Source organism: Martes martes (assembly GCF_963455335.1).
Source record: "Martes martes genome assembly, chromosome: 3".
Classification (NCBI taxonomy): domain Eukaryota; kingdom Metazoa; phylum Chordata; class Mammalia; order Carnivora; family Mustelidae; genus Martes; species Martes martes.
The window spans coordinates 175,294,863-175,321,831 of NC_137890.1; the positions used below are offsets into that span (position 1 = coordinate 175,294,863).

Here is a 26,969-nt window from a genome sequence, read left to right on the forward strand (position 1 = left end):
GCAAGAAAGTAAATCTTGCTGTCATTCCATTCCATTTCATTTCTTTTTTTTCATTATAGAAAGAAAATTAAGTTATATGAAGTAGTTTTGAATTATTTTTCTTTAGCATACAGTTAATTACAATTAAAAAGAGAGAGAGAGAGAGAGGCAGAGTTTGTGCTCCCTAGAAGGGAAAGCACTTTAATATTTGATGGGCTTTCCTTATACGTCTGCTTTTTATTTTTAAACACCATCACCACCTCTTTGCTGACCAACAACTTCTTGCAAATTATGGCAAGGTGGGGGCAGAGCATGAGCAAAGGAGCTGAGTGAAAGTTGGTGATACTCTCTGCCAAAATTCCAAGTTGAAATCAAATCCTTCAGTAAAGTTTCTTAGGCATGAAAAAAAGAAAAAGATTTACAACTTCAGCAGAACTGTAATTCTACCAAGAAAAAGTATCAGTCAATCTACTTTACTGTCACCAAAGGATCTGAACCTGACTTTGTCATACTTCTTTCTCATTTATATATGGAGGTGGGTGGGGGTGGGGGGGAAAGGCAAGAGGAGTTTAAAAAAAATTGATGAAGCCCTGACCCTTTAGATTCCATTTATAGTCTGAGCCTGAATGCCATCCCCCTTGACTAGCGAACTGTCCAATCCAGCTGCCTGTGTCTTGATTCTATTAGGCACTAAGTGAAATATATATGCACGCCCTTATACCATTTAACACTCTGGGTCCACCTTCAAAACACTGGGCTGTGGATCAACTGAAGCACCACTCCTCTTCCAAGAATCATTTTGACAGGTTCTTTTGGAGGTGCTCCTTTTCCTTTTTTTTTTTTTTTTTTTTTTTTTAACCCATCGTTTTAAACAAAATGGCACCAAAGAAGGACGTGAAGAAACCTGCTGCTGCAGCCGCCCCAGCCCCTGCCCCGGCACCTGCACCTGCCCCAGCCAAACCCAAAGAAGAAAAAATTGACCTCTCTGCCATTAAGGTAACTAAAGGGGTGAACAGTTTGGTCACTGAAACATCTTTCAACAGTAGGAAACTCTAGGAACTTGCAAAGGGGCATGTTTTTCACTGAGAGAGACAGCGTTACTACATGGACTGGTAGATTGGAGGAGAAAAGAATCCTGATTAGAAAATAAACTCCAGCGTATAATTTCAGTTAAATTCCTATGATATGATATTGTCTACAGAACCTGTATTTGCTCTCATTTTTTGTTCTCTGGTTTTCTTTTTTCCCTAAATGGTCAGAGTGCAATTTAGGGATAGTAAGTGCAAAGGTGTTTTACCAACACTTAAATTGGCGTTTTGTTTTGTTTCATTTTGTTTTGTTTGAAATAAAATCCATGTGGAAACTAGATCCCTTACCTTAATGCTGCATCAAAAGGAAATTTTTCACCCCTGCTTGTTTCCAAAAGTTTAAAAACAGCTGATGACCCAGTTGTCCTGGCTGCATTTATTTGACAGCTGCTGTATTTCATCTGAAAAAGAGAAGATTTTTGCAATTCAAGTTAATTCCCCCTTCAGCTTTGCTTAATAAAATTTGATACAACACTAAATTAGATCTCAGTGCAGACAATTATGCACTCAAGTGTTTCAGTGACTATAACTGTCATCTTGTTTATTTATATACAGTATTTAATTCAGAATGTGTGAGCTGCTTCTAAATGAAACTAACCCCCCAAATACTATAAAACTTGGTTATATGGCTTTCAGCTTATGTCTCTGAGTTCTTGTGTACTGATCTTTAACTAAGGAGAATGTGATTGATTTTTGCATCCACACCTTGCTGTGATCAAAGTTCTCAAATGCCAAAAGATGATATGCTTTTGGGAAAATGACACAGTAGATGTGCCTGTTACCCCTCAGTGTTGTGATCTCTCAAACGTGCACCTTCTCCTTCACTGGGGCTGGACCGGTGAATGACAGTTTGAAAATCTTTATCTAATGAACTCTGCCTTACATGGAAAACTAATGGGCGAAAGGACCTATTAGGTAATATTCTCTCGTAAGCCAAACATTCTGTACGTAATAAATCTAAATTTTGCTAACTTAATACTGTTTAATTGTAAAGACAAAGCAGACCTATAAACAAATGTTTCATTGAGTATTTTAGTATAATCATGAACTTTTAAAAATACTTCTGACATAAATATTGACTTGGATCACACTTAGATATATTTGATGACATTAAATAAATACATTAATAGTTTTTGTAACATTCTAGTTAAACATGAAATTTTATGTTCCAAAGTGGGAATGGATTATCAAATATTTTATCTTGAGTTTGTAGGTACCTACAGTCACATTTGAAAAAAGTTGGTCAGAGAATCTAATATTGGTTAGGAACTATTCCTAATGAATATCCACTTAGGAGGAGAAATGTATGTCAGATCTTCTAATAAATGGTTTTCAACCTAAAAGACTGCATATAATTCATTAAGAGGAAACCAAATTTTTCATCTCCAGCAATTCTAGTTAATGTATCTTTATAGATGCACACTGACTACATTATACAGTGAACGTGATTACGGCGACAATAATTCCAACCATCTGTATTATCTGACTCTCCACCCTATCCTAAGATTAGATATATGAATCAGCATCAAAGCTGTTCCTCTGTATTTATTGTGATTTATAAGATAATATTACCTCTTTGCATCTAGGATTACAAGCATCTGTAATGGGAGAAAAATGTGCCTTCTTAAGAAGAAAAAAAATTTCCCACTAATGAATATAAGCATTAATTTTCTTCCCTGAAGAAATACTAAATACTATATATATATATATATATATATATATATATATATATATAGTTTGGCAGTAAGAAGTCTCCAAGAAAAGACAAAATATCACTTTTTTAAATACAGAAATTAAACTGATTTAGTTGTTCACAGTCAGCAGAGAAGTGATGCTCTTTTAAAACTTGAGAAATTGGTTTATCCTTTAATCTGTATGCTGAATTAGTGCCAGCATGGCTAATGTAGCTAGTACAACTACACAAAAGAAGAAAATACTCAGAATGTCTCTGTAGTGATGAGACTAGTTCATTACAGAATGAGAAATGGGATGGATCCTGATAAGGATGCAAAGTACAAGGAGCAGTTAAATGAATGTAGAAGAAACAGGAGGGATTTAACCTTTGTGGTTCACTCAGAGAGCCTACTCCTAATTGAGAGAAACTGAAAAGAACAAGATTGAAGCTAACATATTTTTGTAAAGGAATTAAAATGCCTTCAATGATTTGCATTCATCAATATGAATGCAGTGCACATTTATAGGTATTATAACCAAAGAATGTGGTACAACTTGAGAACCATTATAAAATTTAATTTCATCCCAGTAGGTAACAAGGCTAATTAAAATGTACATTAAGACATTTCATATTATGATGCTTTTAATCACTTAATGATGTTTCTAGATATATTACCTCATATAAGATATAAACTTTTTTCAAGCAGAGAAAATGAATTCTAAAGAAATTAATAGAGCTGTTATATGTGTTCATTAACTTTCTGAAAACTCGATAAAGAACAAAATTTAATTGGATTTTAAACTTTCTTTTATAAATCATATAAGATTAGAAATTCAGCTGTCCTTTAGACTTTGAGTAATGCTGAAGTGTAGGGGTGACTATCTTTGCATAGGACTACAATCTCAGGAATAGTAATATTTAATTCCTCAATACTATTCCTAGCTAATATCTGTGTTCCACCATATAACATACCATGTTTAATAGCCATATATTTAACCATAAACTCTGAACAATATTTAATATTGTTAATTAGTTTTATCAATTTCTTTAATGTGCTTTCCTACCCATTTTCCTAGTTTGTTGGTTATTTAGAACATTTGTTCGATTGTTCTAACACAAAAACTTTGATATTCATGGAAGGAATGCTTACCTGATGTCCCATGCCCATGGATGTTCTACGAGTATCCTTTTCAAAAACACAAAGACCGCTGATATTTGAACATTAAAGTTGCTGTCCTGGGTGGTTCTAAGCACTCTTCGTTTTCAGAGAGCTGACACTTCCAACAATTATGCCCAGGATAAAGAACGCTGCCTGACAAAATCGCCAGTGTAGGAATTAAAATCCACCATGAGTATAGTTGCAGGTGCAAACACAAGAATTAACACCTGCTGCCCAACACTTCAGCCAAGTGTTGAAATAATGAAAGAAAATAAGTAATGAGATGGCTGTGTGCCTAGTTTTTAAAAGATCTTCAATGTGTAAGTAAATGTTTTGCATGATGCATGCCTTAGGTGATATGTCAGGATTGCTATGAAGTGATGAGATTTGGAATCGTGTCTTTCCTTATGGTGCTTAAGTTCTAATTCTTGCTGTATTCACTGTAATTCAATCAGGTCATCTCTGACTAGATACTGCAAGCGATATTACAAAAAGTGGTAAAGGTACAGAATGCATTGACAGAAACTCATCCAATAACAAATCTCAACAATTTACCATACAGTTGGGGAGATTTAAACTTTCAGTTTAATGGGTAATGTGGAAATAGAGCATTCCCACTAAATATATATGTTTACTGATGGGCATTCAGTGGAGGCAAATATTCTGTATATATTGCAATACCTGACTTGTTCTGGTCCAGGTATAGGATTGTCTGTGTTAATCTACAAATTCTTTTTTCTTGGCTCTAACAAGGCTAATACAAACCCAGTCCCACTTTGAAGAATTCTTGGGAAAATCAGGTGAGGTCATGGTCCATGAAAGGCTTTGAAAATTATAAAGTTATTTGTAATATAATAATAAATATTCACTGAGAATTAACTCTGTGCCTTATTACTTTATTTAATCCTTAACACATTATATTGAGGGGCGCCTGGGTGGCTCAGTGGGTTAAGCCTCTGCCTTTGGCTCAGGTCATGATCCCAGGGTCCTGGGATCCAGCCCTGCATCAGGTTCTCTGCTCAGCGGGGAGCCTGTTTCCCCCTCTCTCTGCCTGCCTCTCTGCCTACTTGTGATCTCTCTCTCTGTGTCAAATTAATAAATAAAATCTTTTTTAAAAAGCCACACAAACATTATATGGAGGTTGTTTTTAGCCTCATTTTGCAAGAAAAGAAACTGAGCCTAATGAATTTCAGTAATAACTAGTAGGTGGTGGAGCTAGGATTTAACCTATCAGGCCAAATCCAGAGTCAACTGTAGTAATCATATCCTAAACCACCTCCTGTTTATGAAGAGAAAGTTACTATTAAGAATGCGTGAAGAAAGGGCGCTTGGGTGGCTCAGTTGGTTGAGTGACTGACTTTTGATTTCAGGTCAAGTAATGATCTCGGGATTCTGGGATTGAGCCCCACAAAGGGCTCCACACTCTGCAGGGAGTCTGCTTGAGGACTCTCTCCCTCTCCCTCTGCCCATCCTCCCACTTGCATTCTTTCTCTCTCTCTCTCTCTCCAGTAAATTAATAAATAAATACATCTTTTTTAAAAAAGTGTGTGAAGTAGGGGTGCCTGGGTAACCCAGTTGATTAAGTGTCCAACTCCTGATTTCAACTCAGGTCATTATTTCAGGGTTGTGAGATCAAGCCCCATGTCATGTTCCATGCTGGGCATGAAGCCTGCTTGGGATTCTCTTTCTCTCCCTTAGTTAAAACAAAAAAACAAAAAAACAAAAAACACCTAATGTGTAAAGAAGCCTTTTTTTATTCAGAAGGGTGTGAGGTAGAGTGGATCTCGTATCACCCTGCACAACCCTGTGTAGCCAGTGGAGGGAGTGACAGGCACATGTCAGAGCAAGTTCACCTAGACTTCGACCTTGGCAGTCCACTACTCTTCTGTTCTCCACAGCTCTCCCCTGTCTTTGCACCTGTTGCTGACAGGTTGAGTGCTCTCTTTTACAGCTAGAAGGTGGGAAGATTAGGAACCCAGAAAGACTCCTAGTCACTTCACTCCAGCTTCCTATAAAAGGTTGTACATGGAACATGGATATTTTAAAAAAAAAAAAAAAAAGGCTGTTATGAGAGTAGAAATGAGGGAAGGTGGTCAGAGGGTACAAACTTCCAGTTATAAGATGAATAGGTTCTGGAACCTAATATACAACATAGTGTGTATAGTTAACAATACCATATCGTTTACTTTAAAGTTGCTAAGAGAGTAAATCTTTAAAGTTCTCACCACATAACACACACACAATTTTTTTAATTAAAAAAAAACAATGTGACATGATGAATATATCAACTATCTTTATTGTGGTGATCATTTCACAATATCAAAATCATCAGATATCAAACACGTTGTACGCCTTAAATTTACCCTATGTTATGTCAATTATTTTTATCTCAATACAGCTGGAGAAAATAAACTATACCAAAGTATCTTTAAATGCTCTTATATGTAATGAAACAGATTGAATTTTTAAAATAATTTTCATTTTTAAAATTAAATATACATCATACCAAAACTGGACCTCCAAATTTTGCCATCAGGCTAATATTTTAACAAAGGTATGGGATCTCTATTTTGCTTACAGATAGATAGCATGATTGAAATTGGGAAGAAATATCAACCATATGTCATTTAGAGTGATATGTAGGAACACAATGCCACATGTATAACAATTAAATCTTAACCTTAACTAGCTAGAGGAAAAGAAGAAGAAAAATAATACATATTGTCAATTTCTGATTAGAAAGAATGGGCGAAAGCATTTATAAGTTGTCTCTAAGTTTTCTTTATGTAATTTTAAGAGTTTGTCTTTTTTGAGGCATCTGGGTGGCTCAATCAGTTAAGCGTCCAACTCTTGATCTCAATTTAGGTCTTGATCTCAAGGTCTTGAGCTCAAGCCCTGCACCGGGGGTTGTGCAGGGAGGTTGTGCACTGGGGGTTCTAAGCTGGGTGTGTAGCTTACTTAAAAAAAAAAGAATTTGTCTTTTTTATACCCTGGCCTTTCAATAATATGAATTAATTTTTACTATAACTATAATGTGACAAATTGCAATATCAATCCATTTGCATTGTGAATATGACCTCAGGAGCAAATAAAAAAAATTATTTGAGACTACCAGTAGGTATCAGTATCAAGTTTCCACTCTCAAACATCTATGATGTACAAGAAGAGAACAGGTGGAATGGAGTGGGAAAATGCTAAAGGACATTCTGTAACTCTCTAAAATTATATTTTGAATTACATGTAACTGGATAATGTCTTTGCAAAGTAAACTGCAGTTTGGAAAGGAATAGATATGCTCGCCAATTAATAGTGAATAGCCCTTGTAATTTTAAAGATAATGAAATCTTTGCAAGACAAGGAGACCACAAAGTGACAGTGCCAAATTTAGACTCTTGACATTTTAATGTTGCAAATGAACCCCCTGGCAAGTTGTCTTTAGAAGTCATTCCATAATTACCCAGCATTAAGCACCATCTGACTCATGGAAATTATGGAAAGGATTATATTTAGTCTGCTGATCCTACACTTTCTTCTGCTTCTCCTCATACTGAAATACTTTTTGTATGAAAATAAGATCTGCTACAGTTTGTTTCTACATCAACTTCTACAGTTTGTTTCTCACTCCAAATCAGAATTTGGAGGGCAAAAATTGCAATATACAAGTAGTAGTGGCTTTAATTGTACTAGTTAAAAATTTAAATTATATGGACGATAAATCCTTGCTTTTCTGGTCATAAGTTAATGATAGTGAGTCGAAGCCAGAGGGAAAAAATATACACTAAAGATAAAACCACATCTTATTCAACTTTATATTCCTCCTTCCACTGGGGCAAGTGAAGTCTTTGTATCTAATAAGTGCTCAATGGTACATTGTCTCTTGTTTATAAAACATCTGACTCACTTGAATATAGTGTTATGAAATTATATTTTAACTCCTTCTTATCTAAATTACTTCAAAATAATGAAAAATCTGAAGATGTATAGACTTAGGTCACACTTTAAAATTTTTATTAAAATTCACTTGGGCTTCACATTAATTCTTACTACTTGAGTTTTTAAGGACCATGCCCTTTCCCATTAAAAAAAAATGAGTTGAAGTGGATTCTACTAAAAAAAGCATGGAAAACTCACAACATTGCAGAACCATAGCAACCCTAGAAATCAGAGTAAAATATTCTATATTTGAGGAGGCCATAACCCAGATAAGAGAAGTTATCTAATCAAAAGACACATGCTTTAATATAACAGAACAAAATTCTGTATCCTTCAATCCCTGTCTAGTTCTCTTTCCACCATATGAAAAGACCTGACATCTCTAACATGGTAATGCCAATAATCATATATCCCTGTGGTCACAAGAGGAACTTTCATTCCAGATAAGGAGGAAAAGCAGATACTTCTAATTTCTTAAAACACATACACCAGGGCGCCTGGGTGGCTCAGTGGGTTAAAGCCTCTGCCTTCGGCTCATCCCAGGGTCCTGGGATCGAGCCCCACATCCCCACATCCCCACATCAGGCTCTCTGCTCAGCAGGGAGCCTGCTTCCTCCTTTCTCGCTGCCTGCTTCTCTGCCTACTTGTGATCTCCGTCTGTCAAACAAATAAATATAATCTTTAAAAAAAAAAAAACCACATATACCAAGAATTTTTCTAATGCTCCTATCTTAAAAATAAAAAGAAGGAATAAAAACACAACTTGGATTTTTAATAAATTACATAAAAACAAGGGTACAAAGTGGAGAAGGTATGACTCTTTAATCTTAAATCTATCAATTATTAGCCATAGGAAAGCTAATGAAAAATCTGAAGATGTATAGACTTGGGTCACATTTTAAAATTTTTATTAAAATTCACTTAGGCTTCACATTAATTCTTGTAGGTGTGAATTGTGTTATTTTAGTAATTCAGCCTTGGTCCAATGTGACCGAATTCAGTTGACTCGTCCACACTTTCTGAGCACAGAATTACTCACTTCCCCTTTCTGTTCAGATCAATGTATCCAATACAGCCATCTATTCTCTCTTATAATAGACAGGCTGAGCTGGTATTGTATTCTTAATTTCTTGTTCTTAATTTCTCCTTTTTATATCATATTATAGTCACGAGCCTAAGTATATCCTTTGTTAAGGTAAGAAACAGAAATGCAATGAAAAATATGTATCTCCTTTAAATTAAGTGAGTTATTCTGAGGCACAGAACTCTTTATTTCCAAAATAGTATTTCTGCTGGCCTTTTATGGTGAGTCCTGGTAACTCTGAGATTGGAGTGAAAATTAATAATCTAAATTTTCTTTAGGGTTTGCATACAGCCTAGGTCTTTAGAGGCCTCTCTTCCTGGTATTAAATTAGAGAACATGCCTCAGTGTTTTCTTACTTGAATACTAGCCCTGGTGAGATTAACTTCTTTAACTTAGCCTTACCAGTCATTAGCCTCATTCTGTCTTGCAGGCAAGATGAAGTTGTTTAAAGACTACAGTCTGTGTCCCTTCCTCGGGCATTTTCACTCAGTATTCAATGTCAGAGATCTCCCAGATGCTAAAGCTTAACATAGAGCAATTTCAGAGCCTATTTGATTAAATTAATTTTAATATTTCCCTATAAATTAATTCCTTCTATATACCAGAAGCTTTATCTTGTTTTTAATCAGTTAACCAAACATCATGATTACTAATAGAAAAACACTTCTCAAAGTGAGGAAAGATCTGTAAACATTGCAATAAAAAATCCTTTTCAGTACCACCAATAAACTACTATTTACCTAAATCCAATACCAAAGAGCACATGAGTCACAAACATGTGAAATGTAGTTATTATACTAACAGTCTAATATAGGTATCAAGCTAAATGGAAAAGCCCCATGAAAAAGCAAATCAAGTGTTGGCAAATTAGAATTCCTGATCATAAACTTTATATAAAATGTAAGGAAAGGCACTGGAAATATAAAGGCACATATATTAATAATTCAAAACAAGCAATGGGTGTGCCTGGTATGTGCTTGGCAGTTCTAGGTGATGAACGTGTAGCACTGGGGGAGATTAGATGCACCTTCTGCAGCATGGAAGCTCTTTGAAGGAGATGAAGAAATCTCTTCCCTCGAGGAATATATATAACATTCTAGAGGAGAGCTCATGTTTGAAGGAGGAAGTTACTATACATGCATTCTAACGATTTTAATTTATTGCAAATCTGTTGAGCTAATATAGGCAAGGTATTTTTCAGCTCTACGGGGAATAAAATATAAGAATAAGGCAGGGACAACACTCTAGATGGCAGGAACATATTGGGGTGGGCCCGTGTCAAATTTGCATCATGGACAAAGGTAAATGGCTTTCAGTAATAGCCTGGCTTTCCGGAAGTTTACAACCCGGAAAGTTAAACATCCTTCAGTTGGAAGAAAAGAGCTGAGTAAATAGAGAGAAAAAGTTCTTTCAAGAGGAGAAGATTTTACCAGGACTTTGGATAGTTAATTTCTAAGAAACAGAGATGAGAGGAGAGCATTCCAGATAGAAGAGCCTTGAGTCTAATTTTTAAAACTAAATGATGACACAGCAAACTGAGTCCAAAATCAGCTGACATTTTGTATTTATATCATGCCTTGTTCAAAGAGCTGATGACTTCATCACTACAACACCAAGAAAGGGATGCAAGAGAAACTTTTCATCATTTGTGAGTGTACCAGAGATAAAGTAACATTTCCCATTTATTCTTTGAGCACAGCATTCATGTCTTTTATTTAAAACTATAGTTTATTCTCCAGGATGGACTACACTATAGCCTTTTGTACTGTTGTCAGTAACTTGCTTACATGTTTACTTTGATTTTCAGTGGGTCCAAAAAAATCTAAACTCTGATCTTCTCTGTGGTAAAGATATACAGAGAAAGTAGAGTAAAATAATTTGACAACTGCTTGCCACTTCTATTTTAATAATAGCATACCTTTACATCATATCCAGGTGGTTAGGAATAGCTTATTTATAGCATAAATACAACTTTTTAAAAATGACTTTCCAGTTTACTCCATGGATTTTATACAAATTGTCCATATTTTATATAAATTCAAGGACACACTTTTCTACTCAAAAAAGAAGAAACAAAGAAAAGAAAATGAGCATTATGTAGGGCGAATGATAGGCATTCTGTAGGGCAACTTTGATGGATTTATTTTGTATTATTTGTAGTTATTAATCCTACTAAAGATCTGTATTAGTTCTCAATATTAATCATAGGACAATTCAAATTTAATGACACAATACGTAAATATAATTACAAGACTAAAAAGAACATAAAGAAACATGGTCTGTTCTCATGGCTTGAATTTGGGCATCAAAAATCATGAGACTCCAGGATTGGTGGGGGGAGGTGGGCAGGGGATGGGCTAAGTGGGTGATGGGCATTAAGGAGGTTATGAGCTCTAGGAATTACATGTAAGTGATGAATCACTAAATTCTACACATGAAACCAATTTTAGTACATATGCTAACTAACCTGAATTTAAACAAAAACTTGAAGGAAAAATATCACGAGACTCCAAGTTATACAATTATCAAAGGTGACAAATTTCTACTTTTGTTCTTCCCTTCCATTCCCCCTAATAACGTAAAGCACTTACATTTTTCTATTAACTTCCATTGCTCATAAACTCTCAAAATGTCTTTTTATGAAAATATATTTTCCTAGGCAGTAATATTTTTTAAGTTGTGTTTTTAATCCTCATTTTGACCCAATGAGATTTTTTTTCCACTACTTGTAAACTTTGGACAAAAAGTAATATAAAAAAAAAGAAAGTGATATGCATTTAAATATTGATTTCTTTCTAAATGGCTTGACGGAAAGCTGCAAAGCATTCATCTGCCCAGCAGGGAGAGACTTCATGCTTGTGGTGACCATTCCTTTAAAAACAGTTGCTGAGAGTGCCTGGGTGGCTCAGTTGGTTAAGCAACTGCCTTCGGCTCAGCTCATGATCCCAGAGTCCCAGGATTGAGTCCTACATCGGGTGCCCTGCTCAGTGGGGGGTCTGCTTCTCCCTTTGACCCTCTCCCCTCTCATATTTTCTCTCTCTCTCTCTCTCATTCTCTCTTTCAAATAAATAAATAAAATCTTTAAAAATAAAAAATAAAAATAAGTAAAAATAATTACTGAGACAGCACTTAAGTCAAAATTTATCTCCAACATTCTTTATACCTATAACCAGCTTTAGGTATGAAGAACACTGATAGACGTGTCGTCTGAACATTAGTGGACATGCTAGGACTGATCTTCCTAGGACCACTTTTCACAGTACCATTCTAGGAAGAGAGTTGCCTCCTATTTTCAGGTAAGCAGCCATGAAAACCCCTTACCAGCCAATTCCTTAGACATCTTTAAAATCCTCAAGTATAAGTTGGCGTTCGACAGCCCCTGCTTTGGGTTTTTCTGGAGACCGAGGATGGAGGAAAATACTCACCCCTCATGTAAAGAAAGCTAAAGGAGGATGGTGAAAATGGAGCTCTAAACCACCGCTGACTTAGATACACTCTCTATGCCTCAGGACAAAACTTCCAAAAGAGTGGTCTTTAATGAGAGGCTTCAAGAACAGACCACATTTTCACATGGGTGAACCCTAAGAAACACAAAGAATACACATGGCCTTTTCAAGTCTTCTGCACTTGACCACAAAGGACAGAGCTCCAGAGGATGTTCCTTCTGTAGTCACTGCCATTTGAAACCCCAAACCAGTCCCATCCAAAAAATTCCATTAAATACCAAAACTTGCTGACTTGCGGTTTGCAAAGTCCATAATTCACCAAGAGAAGGGGTCAGCCTGAGTGTGAGGGAAATTCTAAGCTCCTCCGCCACTGAACAAGAAAGAAGCTTCTTAAAAGAAGAGGCTCCAAGAGACCATCTCAGGGATGAAGACCATAAAAGTACTGACAGGCTTCGGTCTCATTATGGCTGTCCACTCCCATGTTCTGGTTGCCTAAAAATAGCCCTCGGGGTGCAGAGCCCTCCTTCCTTTTGCCCTAAGAAAGCTAAAGAACTCTCCAAGAGGAGTGGCCGCTTGTCTCTGAAACCTGATGCTAGCTCTGAGGTCACACCTTCGCCAGCAATAAAGGCAGCCTCAGCAAAGGCGTCCCCACTCAGGGACTGGAGCGGCCCTCAACTCACTCTTCAGCTTTGCCGCTGTTCCGCAGCCCAGAGGCTCCGCCATGGTGGGTCCTAGGAGAAAACGGTTTGTCCATTATAGGAGGATATAATCGTGCATATGATCTTACTGAGTAGAAAGGCAGACAAGGAACAGAACTGAGGAGAGAACATATTCGGTATTATAAGTCTATAGAATCTGCGTTTGGGTTTTTTGTTGTTGTTTCGTTGAGGTGGGGTGAGGATAGAAGACATTAATTCGAGCTGTTATGCTAACTGACAAAAATACACCTTACTCTCCAAAGCAGTACTTTATGCTTTTGCTATATCATGTAAGGTTTATTATATCTAACTGGGGGGTGAGGGGAGGGGTGGGAAGTGGAAACTGCTAGTATAGCAAAATAGTATACCTTTAAAAACAGTCTGATGAAGGTAGCTAAAATTAAGTAACCTACTTCCGACACATCAAGCAAAAACCTACTAGTTAAATAGAAGAAAGACTTAAGGAAATCTTTTTAATGCAGTATATCTGTATTTCTGAATGCAGGGTATCTGTATTAGACATATCTTAAATACATCGCAGGCTACTATATTATTCCAGGAAGTTATTTGACTTAGCATTTGTTAAATGATTTGTTTAACAAATCAATGATTTGTTAAATCATTGATTCATTGATTAAGTTACAGAGAGATGTTCCCTAACTATCTTTTGCAATAGTATTTTTCCTAGATTTGAAAGTATCCTAAGGCAACCTTCTTATTCTATGACACCTACATGTCTTCCTAAAAATCTCAGAACAGAGAGCACTCATTCTTCTGTCAATGCATTTGAAAGAGTACTAGTTGTTTCTTTCTTTCTCCCTCTCTCTCACCACTGCAGTCCTTCAGTGCTGACCAGATTGCTGGTAAGTGAATTGAGCTTCTCTACTCCACACGTAGGCAGAACACTGCCTAGTTTCTGAAATACCCCTTATTTCTAAGGCATGTTACTGCGTGGCTCAACCTGTTAGTGTCTAAGCTATGCGTGAAGTCTGAAAAGTCGGCTTACTTTTGGAGCTTACTTTGAAGATTACTCAGGGAATGAGCCTGGATACGCTTAAAAAACAGGACATTTTTGTTTGGTTAAAATATTCTTTGTGGTTAATTTCTTTCTAACAGATCGAGTTCTCTAAGGAACAGCAGGATGGTAAGTTTAAAAGATACAGTTGTTAATATGTGCACACTCATAAAGATGGCATGTGAGAAAACCGACTCCTTTGGGATGAGATTAGCTCTTCCTAATTATCCCCACTGGTGTTGCCACTCTAAATATAAATGCTCTCGATCATTCTAAGTTTTCTCAATGTGAACCCCTTGCTTATAATCAGTAATCAAAGGTTTAAGCCAACAAAAGACAGATACCATAAATTAGGTCCTTGTGTTCACTGATTTCTAAACAAAACCATTTTGATACAGTAGCCAATACCATATATATTACCCTGAAAAATGTTGTAGGTTATGAATGGCTAATCTGTTCACCAAATCCCTAAAGAAAGATTTGGCAGGTCTGAATTGTTCAATTTAGAAAATAATATTGATTGTGAAACTGCCCAATTACCAAACCTACAAAATTTCATGGGCATGATAGTGAGTTGAGAGAAGCAGATGAAGTGGATAAGAATAAAAGTGAATTCAGAAAAAAAGAAAGAGGAGTAGTTTATCATAAAACTGCAAGGAACATTGGACATCTCCTGGTCCATCTTTAAAGATCAAGACAGGCTCTCAAAGAGCTGATAGGCTTTGCTCAAGGACCCAAAGTATTAGTAACAGGATCAGCATCTGGTATTAGAATTTTATGAATAATTATGAATAATTTATGAATAATTATGAAATTAGAAATTTCATAAAAACAGTTACTAGCCAGAAGACCTCAAACTCTTAAGATTCAAGAGAATCTGAGTGGTTTCCCTAACACTTCCACTTTTTCTCCTTCAGGCCTTTGGATCCAAGAGATCCCGTGCCCCACAGGATGTGTTAATTCTCTAGAAGTGTAGGGAAGAATGTTTTGTTGAGCCAAAGTGGCCCAAATTCGAAGAAATGGAGACAGAAATACATCTCTAGAAGGGAGGGGGAGAAAAAATTTAGTTAAATGATAGCATCTAAATTAGGATATTAGTAATAAAAATTACTATGTACATATATGTTATGATATTAATATATAATAATTATAAATATAGGTGTTTGATAAGTATGTATATAAATACTCAGTTCTCTACCTAAAAAAATTCCACATTTTCAGTTTGTTTCAAATTCTAGAATATTCACGTTTGGACATCAATTAAGAAAAAAAAAGGATATTTATTGTAGTAGAGACTCACATTTATCTACATCATGGCTGATAGTCTCATGTCAAGAGATTAGGTGATTTGATGGCTCAGAACTCAAGAGCATTTGAAATTATACTACAAAGGGCTATTTTTTTTAATTGAAACCAGTGGTAATTTTACTATAGTTTGTGTGACTCTTAATGCATTTTTAACTAGTGATGCTGCTACATTACTAGCTACTGCAACCCAGTCCTCTTAAATATCTCAATTATAGTGCCATTTTGACTGTGACACTATGGTGGGACAAAGCAACAGAAGACTTAAAAACCCTTGCAGGGACAGAAGAACTTACCATTGACCATTAAACCTATAACTACATATATGAACTAGGTTTTAGGTAGAGAGGTTCAGGAAATGTTGGTGTGGTAGACTGGTTTTCTCTTGTGCCAGGAAAACAAATGGAAGCATTTAAAATGTATATGGAAACACAATGCTTTCAGAGATGAATGAAAATTTCCTCTGTTTCCTTCCTTGTTCAGTCCTTAAAGAGTTTTGGTCATGGCTGCTCTATTTGAAAGTATCACAGGTCCCAAGGAAAGAAAAAAAAAAGAAAATTACCCCATTCTAAAGGTTTATGTCCTGTGCTGTCCCATAGAGTTGCCACTTGGCCACATGTGGTTATTTAAACTTAAATTTTTGTTATTTAGAAATAAATACATTAAAAAAATCTATTTTCTCCATTGTGCTGGTCATATTTTAGTGCTCAGGAGCCACAGGTGGTTTTTGGGAAATCCAGATCTAGAACATTTTGATTGTCATAAAAAGATCTAGAACAGTGTTGGTCTAGCCAGAGACTGTCAGTTTTTTTTCATAAAAGGCCTAATTGTCAAATAGCAGACTTTATTGGGAGTACAGTCTCTGTGAAAACAACTCAACTCCATCACTGTGGTATAAAAACAGCCATAAACAATACATAAGAGAATGGGATGTTTTCCAACCAAACTTTATTTTACAAAAGCAGGTGACCAGCCCCTAGGTAGTAGTTTGCTAATCCATTATTCTAAATTCTTCAAGAGAATAAATCTTAAAAATCTGAGGTAGGAAGAGCAATTATCTTTCTGTCCTAGGCGTTTAAATCATTGAGGGGTTAATGTCAGAGAGATTCTGTTACAGCCCATAAAATCCTATTTCTATATCCGCATCTGACCAGGGTAATAGTTAGCCCGCTGAGCAATCTGCATGGAAGCCTGGAGCCAGTAACAAGAATAGTTCAGTTTCACATGTCCCTTAGAAAGACGAAAAATAATATTTGAGTAATGACCCCACCGGGTCTACAGCATGCTTTTTAGTTTAGGGGAATGATCTTTTATAGTCAAATTGCATAGAATCTGAAGGGGAAATTTTAGCAAACAATGGCGACATGATCTATAGTTGATTGTGAATATAATGTCTGGTGCAACCTTAGATCGAGGGATGGATGGATGCTAAAATAGGGTACTTTGCTGAGAAATCTACCTAGATGGATCTTTGGATCTGAGGCCACTAATGGCCTATATACATTGCTTTCAGCTCTACCAGTTCCTTCACAAATGATTTTTTGAGTGTTGCTGGGATTAACTCCAACAAGTTGCCATCAGTACTTTTGGGTTCCCCAGAAAACTGAATTATATTAAGTTAGGAGTTTCAGTTGAAATGTCATTTCTGGACCCTTAATCCATGGTAATATCCTTTTCTGTCTCTTTGGTATACACATCTTAATTCTTTGTTAACATAATTATGAAAGGCCAAAATTGTTCCATCAGCAGAGAAGGACAAAATTTAGGGAAAGTTAGCATTAGAGTAATTGTGATAAAAATAGACAACAGTAAAAGTACTTACATGTATACACATATAAGTACAATGAGACCTAGAAAAATCTGAATAAAACTGGTGGAGTCTATCAATGTGAACATTCTGGTAGTGATAATGTACTATAACTTTGCAATATGTTACTACTGGGGGAAACTAAACAGTGTTTAAGAGATCTCTGCATTTTTTCTTAAAATTGCATGTGAATTTATAATTATCTGCACAAAATTTTAATTAAAAATATATATAATTAAATTCTGAAGTTAATATAGCAAGACGTTGTCATATGTATTATCTGAAAAAAGAGTAAAGTTTAAAGAGATTATCATCATGATAGATCCAAACAAATATTTCCCCTCTGAACTGATTATACCAGGAGCCTATTAAAGTCATACACTGGTTAAATGACACTCTAAAACTTAGAAGTTTGTTTCACCTTTCTAATTTTTTTTTCCTGAAAAACGAAGTTGCTCTTGAAGATAACAAAATCTAGGAAATTTGCATTTTAAGAGGAGATTTTCCTAAGTAATTTGAGAAATCTGGGTTAACCTCCTATAACACAACCCTGATTGAACATTTGTTTTCTTTAGATTTTATTAACTTTCTTAATTATGAAGAGTTCCTAAGATTTCTCAAGACCTCAGAATTTCTTAATCCAGTTCTGCTTCCCAGGCAGATGAAGGAAATATAAATAAATATGACAAGGAGCTTCAATTTCCACATCTGATTAATAATAATATATTGATTTGAAGTGGAAATGGTTTTAAATGGTTTTAAAGCAGTCCCAAAAAGAAATGTCAAAAAGGATGGTCAATGGCAGTTTGAGCTAGGAAAAGGGAGAATCCAAAGATAACTTGAATGGTTACAAAAGTTGAAAAACAGGAGAATGTGAACAGGATCCTTGATGAAGTTAGGGGTAATTTATAGTTCGGAAGGAGAAAAAAAGCATCCTAATGCTTCTTGCTTCTTGCAGAATTCAAGGAGGCGTTCCTCCTGTTTGACAGAACAGGTGAATGTAAGATCACCTTAAGCCAGGTCGGTGATGTCCTTCGAGCTCTGGGCACAAATCCCACCAATGCGGAGGTCAAGAAGGTGCTGGGAAACCCCAGCAATGAAGGTAACCAGATTTTCCAAGCAGCTGGGAAGCAAGCTCATGTACACACATGACAGAAAGAGAGAGAGACAGTGTGTATGTGTATGTGTATGTGTATGTGCCCATGCACATGTATGTAAGAGAAAGAGAAATTTATTGAGAAATAAGGTCCACAGAAGAGACTTTACTTTGCTCTTGATGGTAAGTGTGTTTCTTGGCTGTCTAGAGTCTCAGTTTTTTCCTCATAAAATAAGTTAACCTTCCTTTGAAAATTTGTAAGCATGGTAAAATTTTGTGCTAATGAAATAATACCTAAAGCTAACATTGTCATCATCATCATCCTACCTATGTTCTTCATTTAAAGATTAATGAGTGGAATAATATCCAAATCTGCACATTTTTTTCAAACCTTCAAAGTCAAAAACACATTTTGACAAAGATGTTAAATATTGCTAAAGCACAACACACTTTGTAAGCAACTCAGTAAATTACAAAGGCACGGTGACAAAAGCCATGGAAATAAAATCTCAGTGCTCTCAGGAGGTTGAAAATACCTGCTGACTTGGCCCCATGCTCTGTCTGTGACCATCTTAAAAGTAACTTAACTCTTTTAATTAAGAATCGACAGAATGCCATGGTAATTAAGAGTACTTTCTATTTCCCAAGGATTACAAGAAGACTTAAAAATCTAAGTCCAAACCTGCATTCATTACCCCCAAGTAAATCCTGGGAAAAAAAGACAGTGAGATATGTAAGTGGCAACATCGTAGCAGTCATTTGCTTGATACAGTAATCCAGTTATTAGACTTCAAAAAAAAATTTCTGATTCCAATGGTTCATGGCAAAGTGTAAGAGTTTATTATAGAATACCACCCTGAACAAAAAGGATGAGACAACACTGAAATTTTTTCAAGTAGATATTTGGGCTGTTTATCTTTGCCATGAGGGAAAAAAAGAGGGGAGAGCAAAAGGCAAATAATCTCATTTTCCCTTTGATAACTGAAAAGACTTCTACCTCATTACCAAAATGGGGGGAGAGGAATTTGATTTCAAAGAAACCCACCTCTAAATCAATCTGCTGGAATTTTTCTCAAGCTTCATTTTCTTTAGAGGAAAATGTCCAGGTAAATCATGCAAAAGTTAGCTGTGAGCATGAGATAAAGTGAGAGAGCGACAGCCAGATCTTACTCTGTAGACGCCACTTTCTAACTTAGCAAAACATCCATCTTTTTTAGAATTATTAAGTAAATGTTCATTTACTCAGTGTTCAAATTTGATCTTTTTTTTTTTTTAATTTATTTGACAGACAGAGATCACAAGTAGGCAGAGAGGCCGGCAGAGAGAGAGAGAGAGAGAGAGAGAGAGGAGGAAGCAGGCTCCCCGCTCAGAGAGCCCAATGTGGGGCTCGATCCCAGAACCCTGGGACCATGACCTGAGCCAAAGGCAGAGGCTTTAACCCACTGAGCCACCCAGGTGCCCCCAAATTTGATCTTTTTAATACTATTCCATTTTTATTCTATGAGGAAAGACTAATAAAAGGGAATTTTGGTTTTAGGGTCACTTAACTTTATCCATTCACATCCATCTGGATAGTCTGTTTGATACTTTTGTTGTGAACACAATTTACCTTACCATACTGAAGAAAATCTTACCATCCCCAGACCTCTAAACTGCAAAGAAGTCAGGAAATCACAAGGAATTTGATATGCACACTCCCCTCATAGTCTTCTTGTTAATGTTACTTAAAACTTAAAGAAATTAGGGGCACCTGGGTGGCTCAGTGGGTTAAGGCCTCTGCCTTTGGCTCAGGTCATGATCCCAGGGTCCTGGAATCGAGCCCCGCATCGGGCTCTCTGCTCAGTAGGGAGCCTGCTTCCTCCTCTCTCTCTGCCTGTCTCTCTGCCTACCTCTCTGCCTACTTGTGATCTTTGTCTGTCAAATAAATAAATAAAATCTTAAAAAAAAAAAAACTTAAAGAAATTGAAGACTCTACAAAAGCTCAGGACAAAGGAGGCATATATTTTAAAGTTAAGTTTTACTGTATTTATATGCTTATGGATTTGTTGTGTCAGTATATATTTTCCATTCCTTCTCTACTACTTATAGAAAATATGAAATTGATAATACTAATAAAAAGTAGCTAACACTTATTCAGCACTCAGTTTGTCCCAGGTATTATAATAAATTTTGCAGGTATGATCTCATTTAGTGCTCACACTAAAACTATGAGGAATCTCTATTTTACAGATGAAAAAGTTGAGGTACAAAAGGATGAAGAAATTTGCCCATGATCACAAGTTGTAAATAAGGGGTTGGGGATAAAAGCTTAAGCATGAGGACTCCAGAGCTCATGCTATTATCTATTACTAATTTTTTGTCATCAGCAATTTACCAACTGAAATTTAAGCTACATGAAGATATTTTAGATCCTCTGGAATGAACTTTCAAGTTTAATTTGTGATCCAGAAATGACATTTTATGGTAGCTAATAACTCTCCAAATTGCAATTTCTTCCAGAGATGAATGCCAAGAAAATTGAGTTTGAACAATTTCTGCCCATGATGCAAGCTATTTCCAACAACAAGGACCAGGGCACTTATGAAGACTTTGTTGAGGGTCTGCGTGTCTTTGACAAAGAAGGCAATGGCACAGTCATGGGTGCTGAACTCCGCCATGTTTTAGCCACATTGGGTAAGGAAAATTTATTTCAGTGGACTTAATAGGGCAGAATATATAGGAAAGGGCATGACATAGGCGGATCAAGCTCTAACAAAATAGGTAGGGGGAAAAGCTACAAGATGAAAAAGAACAGTCCAAAATTAATGACCATTTCCATTGGCCTCAGCGTCAATGAGTTTGTTTTGGGGGAAATGGTTAGCTTAAGATACTAGAAATGAATAAGTAAAGTAAAGCATCTTAGTTCTTATAGAATAGAGTTTGGATCACCAGGGATAATATGTATTTAATTCATTCACGTAAAAACAATCCACTGACAATGTACTAAGTACCAGAAGAACAGAATGGGCTTGATTTCTATCCTCCAAGAGCTTATTCATAGTCTCTAGGAACCCAAAACTGATCACTTATGATGGAATTTTAAAAATAGCCTCTGGCCTTTTTCCTGAAAAAAGAGTTTTATTTCCTCAGGTGAAAAAATGAAAGAGGAGGAAGTGGAAGCTCTGATGGCAGGTCAGGAAGACTCCAATGGCTGCATCAACTATGAAGGTACGATTTCACGTGCTCAGTGCTTACAGCAACTCTCAACTGATTGTGTTGTTGATAGACTCCTTCTGATCTTGAAACAACTTCTTTGTCTCTGCCTCTTTTATTGAATATACCCATGTTCTTTTTTTAAAATCATCAATCAATTACACAATAACTCTAAGACGATATCCTCTAAGAATCTGACTATATACCTAAGATTTTTATTCCAGTGGGCTTTGACTCTCCTATGCATTGTGATACAGCTTAAAATGTGTTTTCACGTGTATTTTTTCTTGCTAGGTCTTTATAAAATCTCTGTAAAATAGACAGGGTTTGTGTCAGAATAAAGTACAATAGAATATTAAAGTTGGAGAGATCTCAAAATCCTTTACAGGAAACAATTATGAAAATGAGGAAGTTGAGGGCCAAAGAGGTCTACGTACTGAGTGAAGGTCAAATCATTAATGAAAGGGCTGGTGCTAAAATTTCATCTATCTCCTTGTCTGGTTTTGCTTAAATCAAAGTCATCTCATGGCCAACCATCTATGTCCTGCTATCAAATTACAGCAGGCTCACCGAGAGGGTCTGAAAAATAACACACCCCACAAAATAAAGATGCAAAATAAAATTACAGGGTACAATTTGTGAATTTTAAAATTTCCAATAAATTGAGAAACTTATCTATCCCCCCAAAAAGACTAACCTGGCCACTTTTCAACAAAGCTATGCTGATAGCTTTGATGTAAATGTAGACTTATGATGTCTAATGACTAGGGAAAAAGTAAGAAAAGAAATGCAGAGAGAAGAGAAGGGAAGGAAAGGAGGGAGGACGCAAGAAGAGGAAAACGGTCAGCTAAGCACATCGTCACTGACAATCTTGATTAAACTTTACTTTTTCCCATAAATAGCATTTTACATTTGGTTATTGCTATAAATACATGACATAAAAGAAGAATCATTCAATAAATATTGTTTGGACAAGTGAAGAGTCATCTAGAAAATAAAATCAGACCTGGATTTCATATCAGAATAAATTTCAAACAGTTCAAAAATTTAAATGTAAGAGCTAGAAGCATAAAAGTCATGGACAAATTATTTTATAACTTTTGGAGTGGGAAGGTGTTTCAAACACTGATAAAAACCCAGAGGGCATTACAAGTTTTGATAAATGCAACCACATAATTTTTTTTAGCTCCATATGGCAAAAGCCACCAGAAGCAAAGTCAAAAGACAAATAGCAAACCATAAAAAAAGGCAATCAGTATCAGCAAAAGCTCATTTTCTTAATTTAAAAAAGCTATTGCAGATTAATAAGAAGACTACAGCCCAATAGAAAAATTAACAAGTACATAAACAATTTGCAGAAAAAGAAATAAAAATATCTATAAATATAATATGCTAAACTTCACTACTATAAAAAAAATGCAGATTTCTACATGGAGATACCATTTTTCAAAAAGATAAAAAGTTTGACAACACTTCGGGTTAAGGAGAGGGTGTAAAACCAGGTAATTTCATGCATTCCTGTTGGGAATGTCTATCATTAAAATCCCGATATGGTGGTATAGTATTAATAATTCTAGCAAATCTACATCATGCAATGTGGTTTTTAGATATGCTTGCACTCAAGTGAGATGAGTGATATGTGGTTATTCATTACTGTGTTGGTAAATATTTGAACAACTTAATGTCCACCAATGTAGGATGTATCAAAGAGATTCTGGTATACCTACAAAATGAAATTCCCTACAGTGCCCTCCCCCCAAAATGATAGTCTTGTTTATGGTCATTCATTTAGAAAGCAAATGCAAGAGTTTGTAGAGTATGCCAACATTAGGGTGAAAAAGAGTTTTAGAAACGGATATTTGTATTTTCTTATACATGAAAAAGCTATTATGCTTCATCAACTTTGCTGTAAAGAGAAACTAGGTAGATGGGAGACACTGGTGGGGAATATTTTGGTTTTGTTATAAGCCCTTTCATACTCTTAAAAAAACTTTTATCCATGTGAATGTACTACTTCTTCAAAAAATGAAGTTTACAAAGTCAGGGGAAAGGCTATGAACCCAGGATGAAGAATAGTGGACTGTACTGAGCTTAAAACAATAAATGCTCCTGTTATAGCTAAGAAAAATTAAGATTGAACTTACTTGCTAAATCTCTCTTTCATTAAACTTGATGGTCTTTAACTTAAACTGTCTGTATTATGCCCACAGCTTTTGTCAAGCATATCATGTCCAATTAAATGGAGTTTTCAAGGTAAATACCCATTTGTTTTTTATTATATAAGGTTTTCTCAGTATTGTGTTTTTAAAAAATTCAACAGCTTCACTTTATGTGCTGTAAACATAATTAGTATTAGTTTTTAGTTAAAATTTATTTATATTAACCAGAAAATATCAACTCCTTTCAATTCATTTCAACTCCTGAAATGGGTGACTTGGAAATAGAGTATTTGGGGGGCGCCTGGGTGGTTAAGCGTATCCTTCAGCTCAGGTCATGATACTGGGGTCCTGGGCCGATCCCCACGTCAGGCTCCCTGCTCAACAAGAGACTGCTATTGCCCCTGCTCGCTTCCTGGTGCTCTCAAATAAAACAATCTTAAAAAAAAAAAAAAAAAGGAAGCAGAGCATTTTTGTATGAGTATAGAAGCAAAAATTTCTGAGATCTTTGCTGCCGTCTATAAACCTTAGTTTTGATTGTACTGTAATTTTGCAGTGGAGATTCAACAAGCCAGAGACTAGTTAATGAATTTAGCTGGAACATCACACTCATAAAAGTATGACCCTGATTTCTTTGAATAATTGATGTAGTGTTTAACAATTACTGCTCTAGAAAACCAGGTTATCACAGCTTGAAGTTAAGCACTTGCATCTAGGTTGTTACAAGTATGAAATGGCTTACCATGGAAGTGCTGGTACATTTGTGCTTTTTCTTCTTTTGCACTTCACTTTATTTCCTCCTCAGCTTTCTCTCTGAAAAGATGCGATCAACATTTAACTCAATTTCCCTTTTCCTTTCCAGATCAAGCATTGTTTACGAAGACTGGCTGGAACCTTATTGCAATAACACCCATGACTTACTGTTCAGAACTGCTTACCATCATTCAGAAAACAAAACAACGTGGACCGTTCTAGACTGAAGACTCCCTGTACTTTTATACACCTCACGTTCCTCTCTGAATTGTATTCATACCACACAAATCAAGTGTCTCCTGCTCTACACGAGAAGGATAAATACTGACAACCTCAAATTCAAGCACTACTCTTCATTTTCCACTAGGGGTCAATGAACAACCTTAAAATGTGAAATCAATAAATAATTTTGGTCAGTCTGGAATGCTCAAGTTGCATTGTGTTTTTTATCTTCCTGCTTAGAGAAAGTAATTTTTAAATTTTCAATTATTTTGTTACTGTACAGAATATGGATGAATTGTAAACTTTTAGAGAATAAATCACTGCAGTCTACATACTAATAACAAACAATACTCATCATTATCATCATCACTGAAAAAGTGAGATAGAGAACTGAGGAAATTCAGGCAGGATCAGAGACATCTTAATATGAACTATCCAGGTAATTTAAGATTAAAGCAGATTTTCTCAGTTTTGTGTAAATTGTCATATATGTGGGTTAACCTATCACTTCTAGTGACAATCTGGCCTATTCACAAGAAAAAGGCCTAGTAAGCTATTGCTTCTTCTCACTGAATGTCCTCAAGGTTAAAATTTAAAGTGACCTTTCAGCAGTTATTAAAAACAAAACAAAACAAAACAACAACAACAAAAAGTTCTGCAGATAAAATTATTACTCAGGAACTCAAGATCCTGTCTATTAATATTCTTTCCTGCTATGATCCCTGCTACCTTGCATGTCCATATCCCTGAATTTTGGTTCAATCTCCTAATACATGTCCTAAATGGTAAGACCAATGGTTAGGAAAGTTCAGAGGGTAAACTTTCTTTGCCATCTCATAATGCTATCATGTATCACTTTTTCTTTAGAATAGAGGCAGAATTTGCAATAATCAACTATGCAGAAGAGAGGAAGTGATAAATAGTTCTTTCACTCTCCAAAAAGACTTCTGTAATATATAGGATTATAAAATCTCTGGAAAGTACCTGCCTGCCTATCCATTTTTGGAAGCTGAAACTTTTTCCTGATGTTGGGCACTTTAAGTCAATGTGCTCCTTCCATCTTTAGTGAAGGTCACTCAGATTCCAGCAGATAACAGCTTCAAATTGCCCCATGTTTTTGGAGCCAAGATGATGTTGAGACATCACAATCCCTCTTTTAAGGAAAATTCATCATGGCCTCAAGATCCTTAAGACCATGCTTGCCTAAGAATAGGATTTGGAAATTTTGCATGGCACTGTGTAATACGATTTGCAGTAAAAACAGAAATGTATATATATGTACATTGTCCTATTTGGTAACCACTAGCCACATGTGGCTACTAAGTACTTGAAATGTGGCTAGTGTGACTATGAAATTAAATTTTTAATTGATTTCAGTAGCTAAATGTGGTTCATGAGTATCATATTGAAAAGCATTAGGTTTCAATATATATCTATATTTGGTTGTTATATCAGGCAATAAAAATGTTTTTTAAAAATGATGAATGTTAAAAAAAATAAAAAATAAAAATAAATAAAAATGATGAATGTTCACCATGTAGAGAAGTTGACTGATATAAATAGGCCAATCATAAAAGACTCATTTTTGTTTTGGAATATGTAGCTAAATTTCACATCATCTACTTCTTTAACATTTTTCAATTAGAAAAATGCGATGTCTACAAGGTACTAACTTTTTAGTCTCAAGCTTCAGCTTTAATGTTTTTCCCTCAAGACTTTATAAAACTGTTTTAACTCCCAGTGGAATAACATCTTGTACACTATCATGGGACTTAACCTTATTAAATTACCATGTGTGAAATGCCCATAACTCAAGTAGTAGCAGGTGCAAAATAGAGTAGCAGGCGGAAGAGTGACAGTAATTTTTAACATCTACACCAGCTGGCAAAAACGACAGGTGCTTAATTCTTCAGTCTTTAAAAATAACTTTTGAAAGCCCACGCTGCATAAGCAAATATTTTCAAGTTTGTTTTTTTAACTACCTTCAAGTTACCTTCCTGAAAAAATGTAATATACATTTTGGGCTTCAGAGTATATTTGAAACTTAATGCACGGGAACTTAATTTATTCTCCTCTATGAATAAAATAAGTAATGATTATTAAATCAGGGGAATAAAAATTGATATTTTAGACTTCATGGTAATATTTCTCAAGAAACATTATATCAAAAAGAACTCTTAGTATATCTTTTTCTAACTATATTTACGTGTCTCTTTCTATACTGGCAAATGTAACTTGGAACTTAATAGAATGGAGACAGAATATCTTCCTTAAAATTCTAAATCCAGTGACAACCACTGATCTACAGATTTATTTGTCAAACCATGCTATACCCTAAAAGAGAAGAGGAGATTAAACAGC

At 35.6% G+C, this 26,969-nt stretch overlaps 1 protein-coding gene across 4 annotated transcripts; it reads left to right on the forward strand.

Moving 5' to 3' along the window:
• The first annotated feature begins 579 nt into the window (after window positions 1–579).
• MYL1 (myosin light chain 1) lies at window positions 580–26,097 on the forward strand. Of its 4 annotated transcripts, none has more exons than XM_080798852.1 (8): window positions 13,015–13,199; window positions 13,739–13,925; window positions 14,179–14,206; window positions 18,148–18,291; window positions 20,785–20,958; window positions 21,415–21,492; window positions 23,688–23,730; window positions 24,496–26,097. In XM_080798852.1, the coding sequence occupies exons 2-7, from the start codon at window positions 13,785–13,787 to the stop codon at window positions 23,714–23,716; spliced, it is 594 nt and encodes a 197-aa protein (XP_080654978.1). In that variant the 5' UTR covers window positions 13,015–13,199; window positions 13,739–13,784; the 3' UTR covers window positions 23,717–23,730; window positions 24,496–26,097. The 4 variants fall into 4 exon arrangements, with proteins under 4 accessions (XP_080654979.1, XP_080654981.1, XP_080654978.1 ...); XM_080798854.1 differs by having other exon boundaries at window positions 13,020–13,108; window positions 13,901–13,925; XM_080798853.1 differs by lacking the exons at window positions 13,015–13,199; window positions 13,739–13,925 and adding an exon at window positions 580–975.
• Window positions 26,098–26,969: the final 872 nt, after the last annotated feature.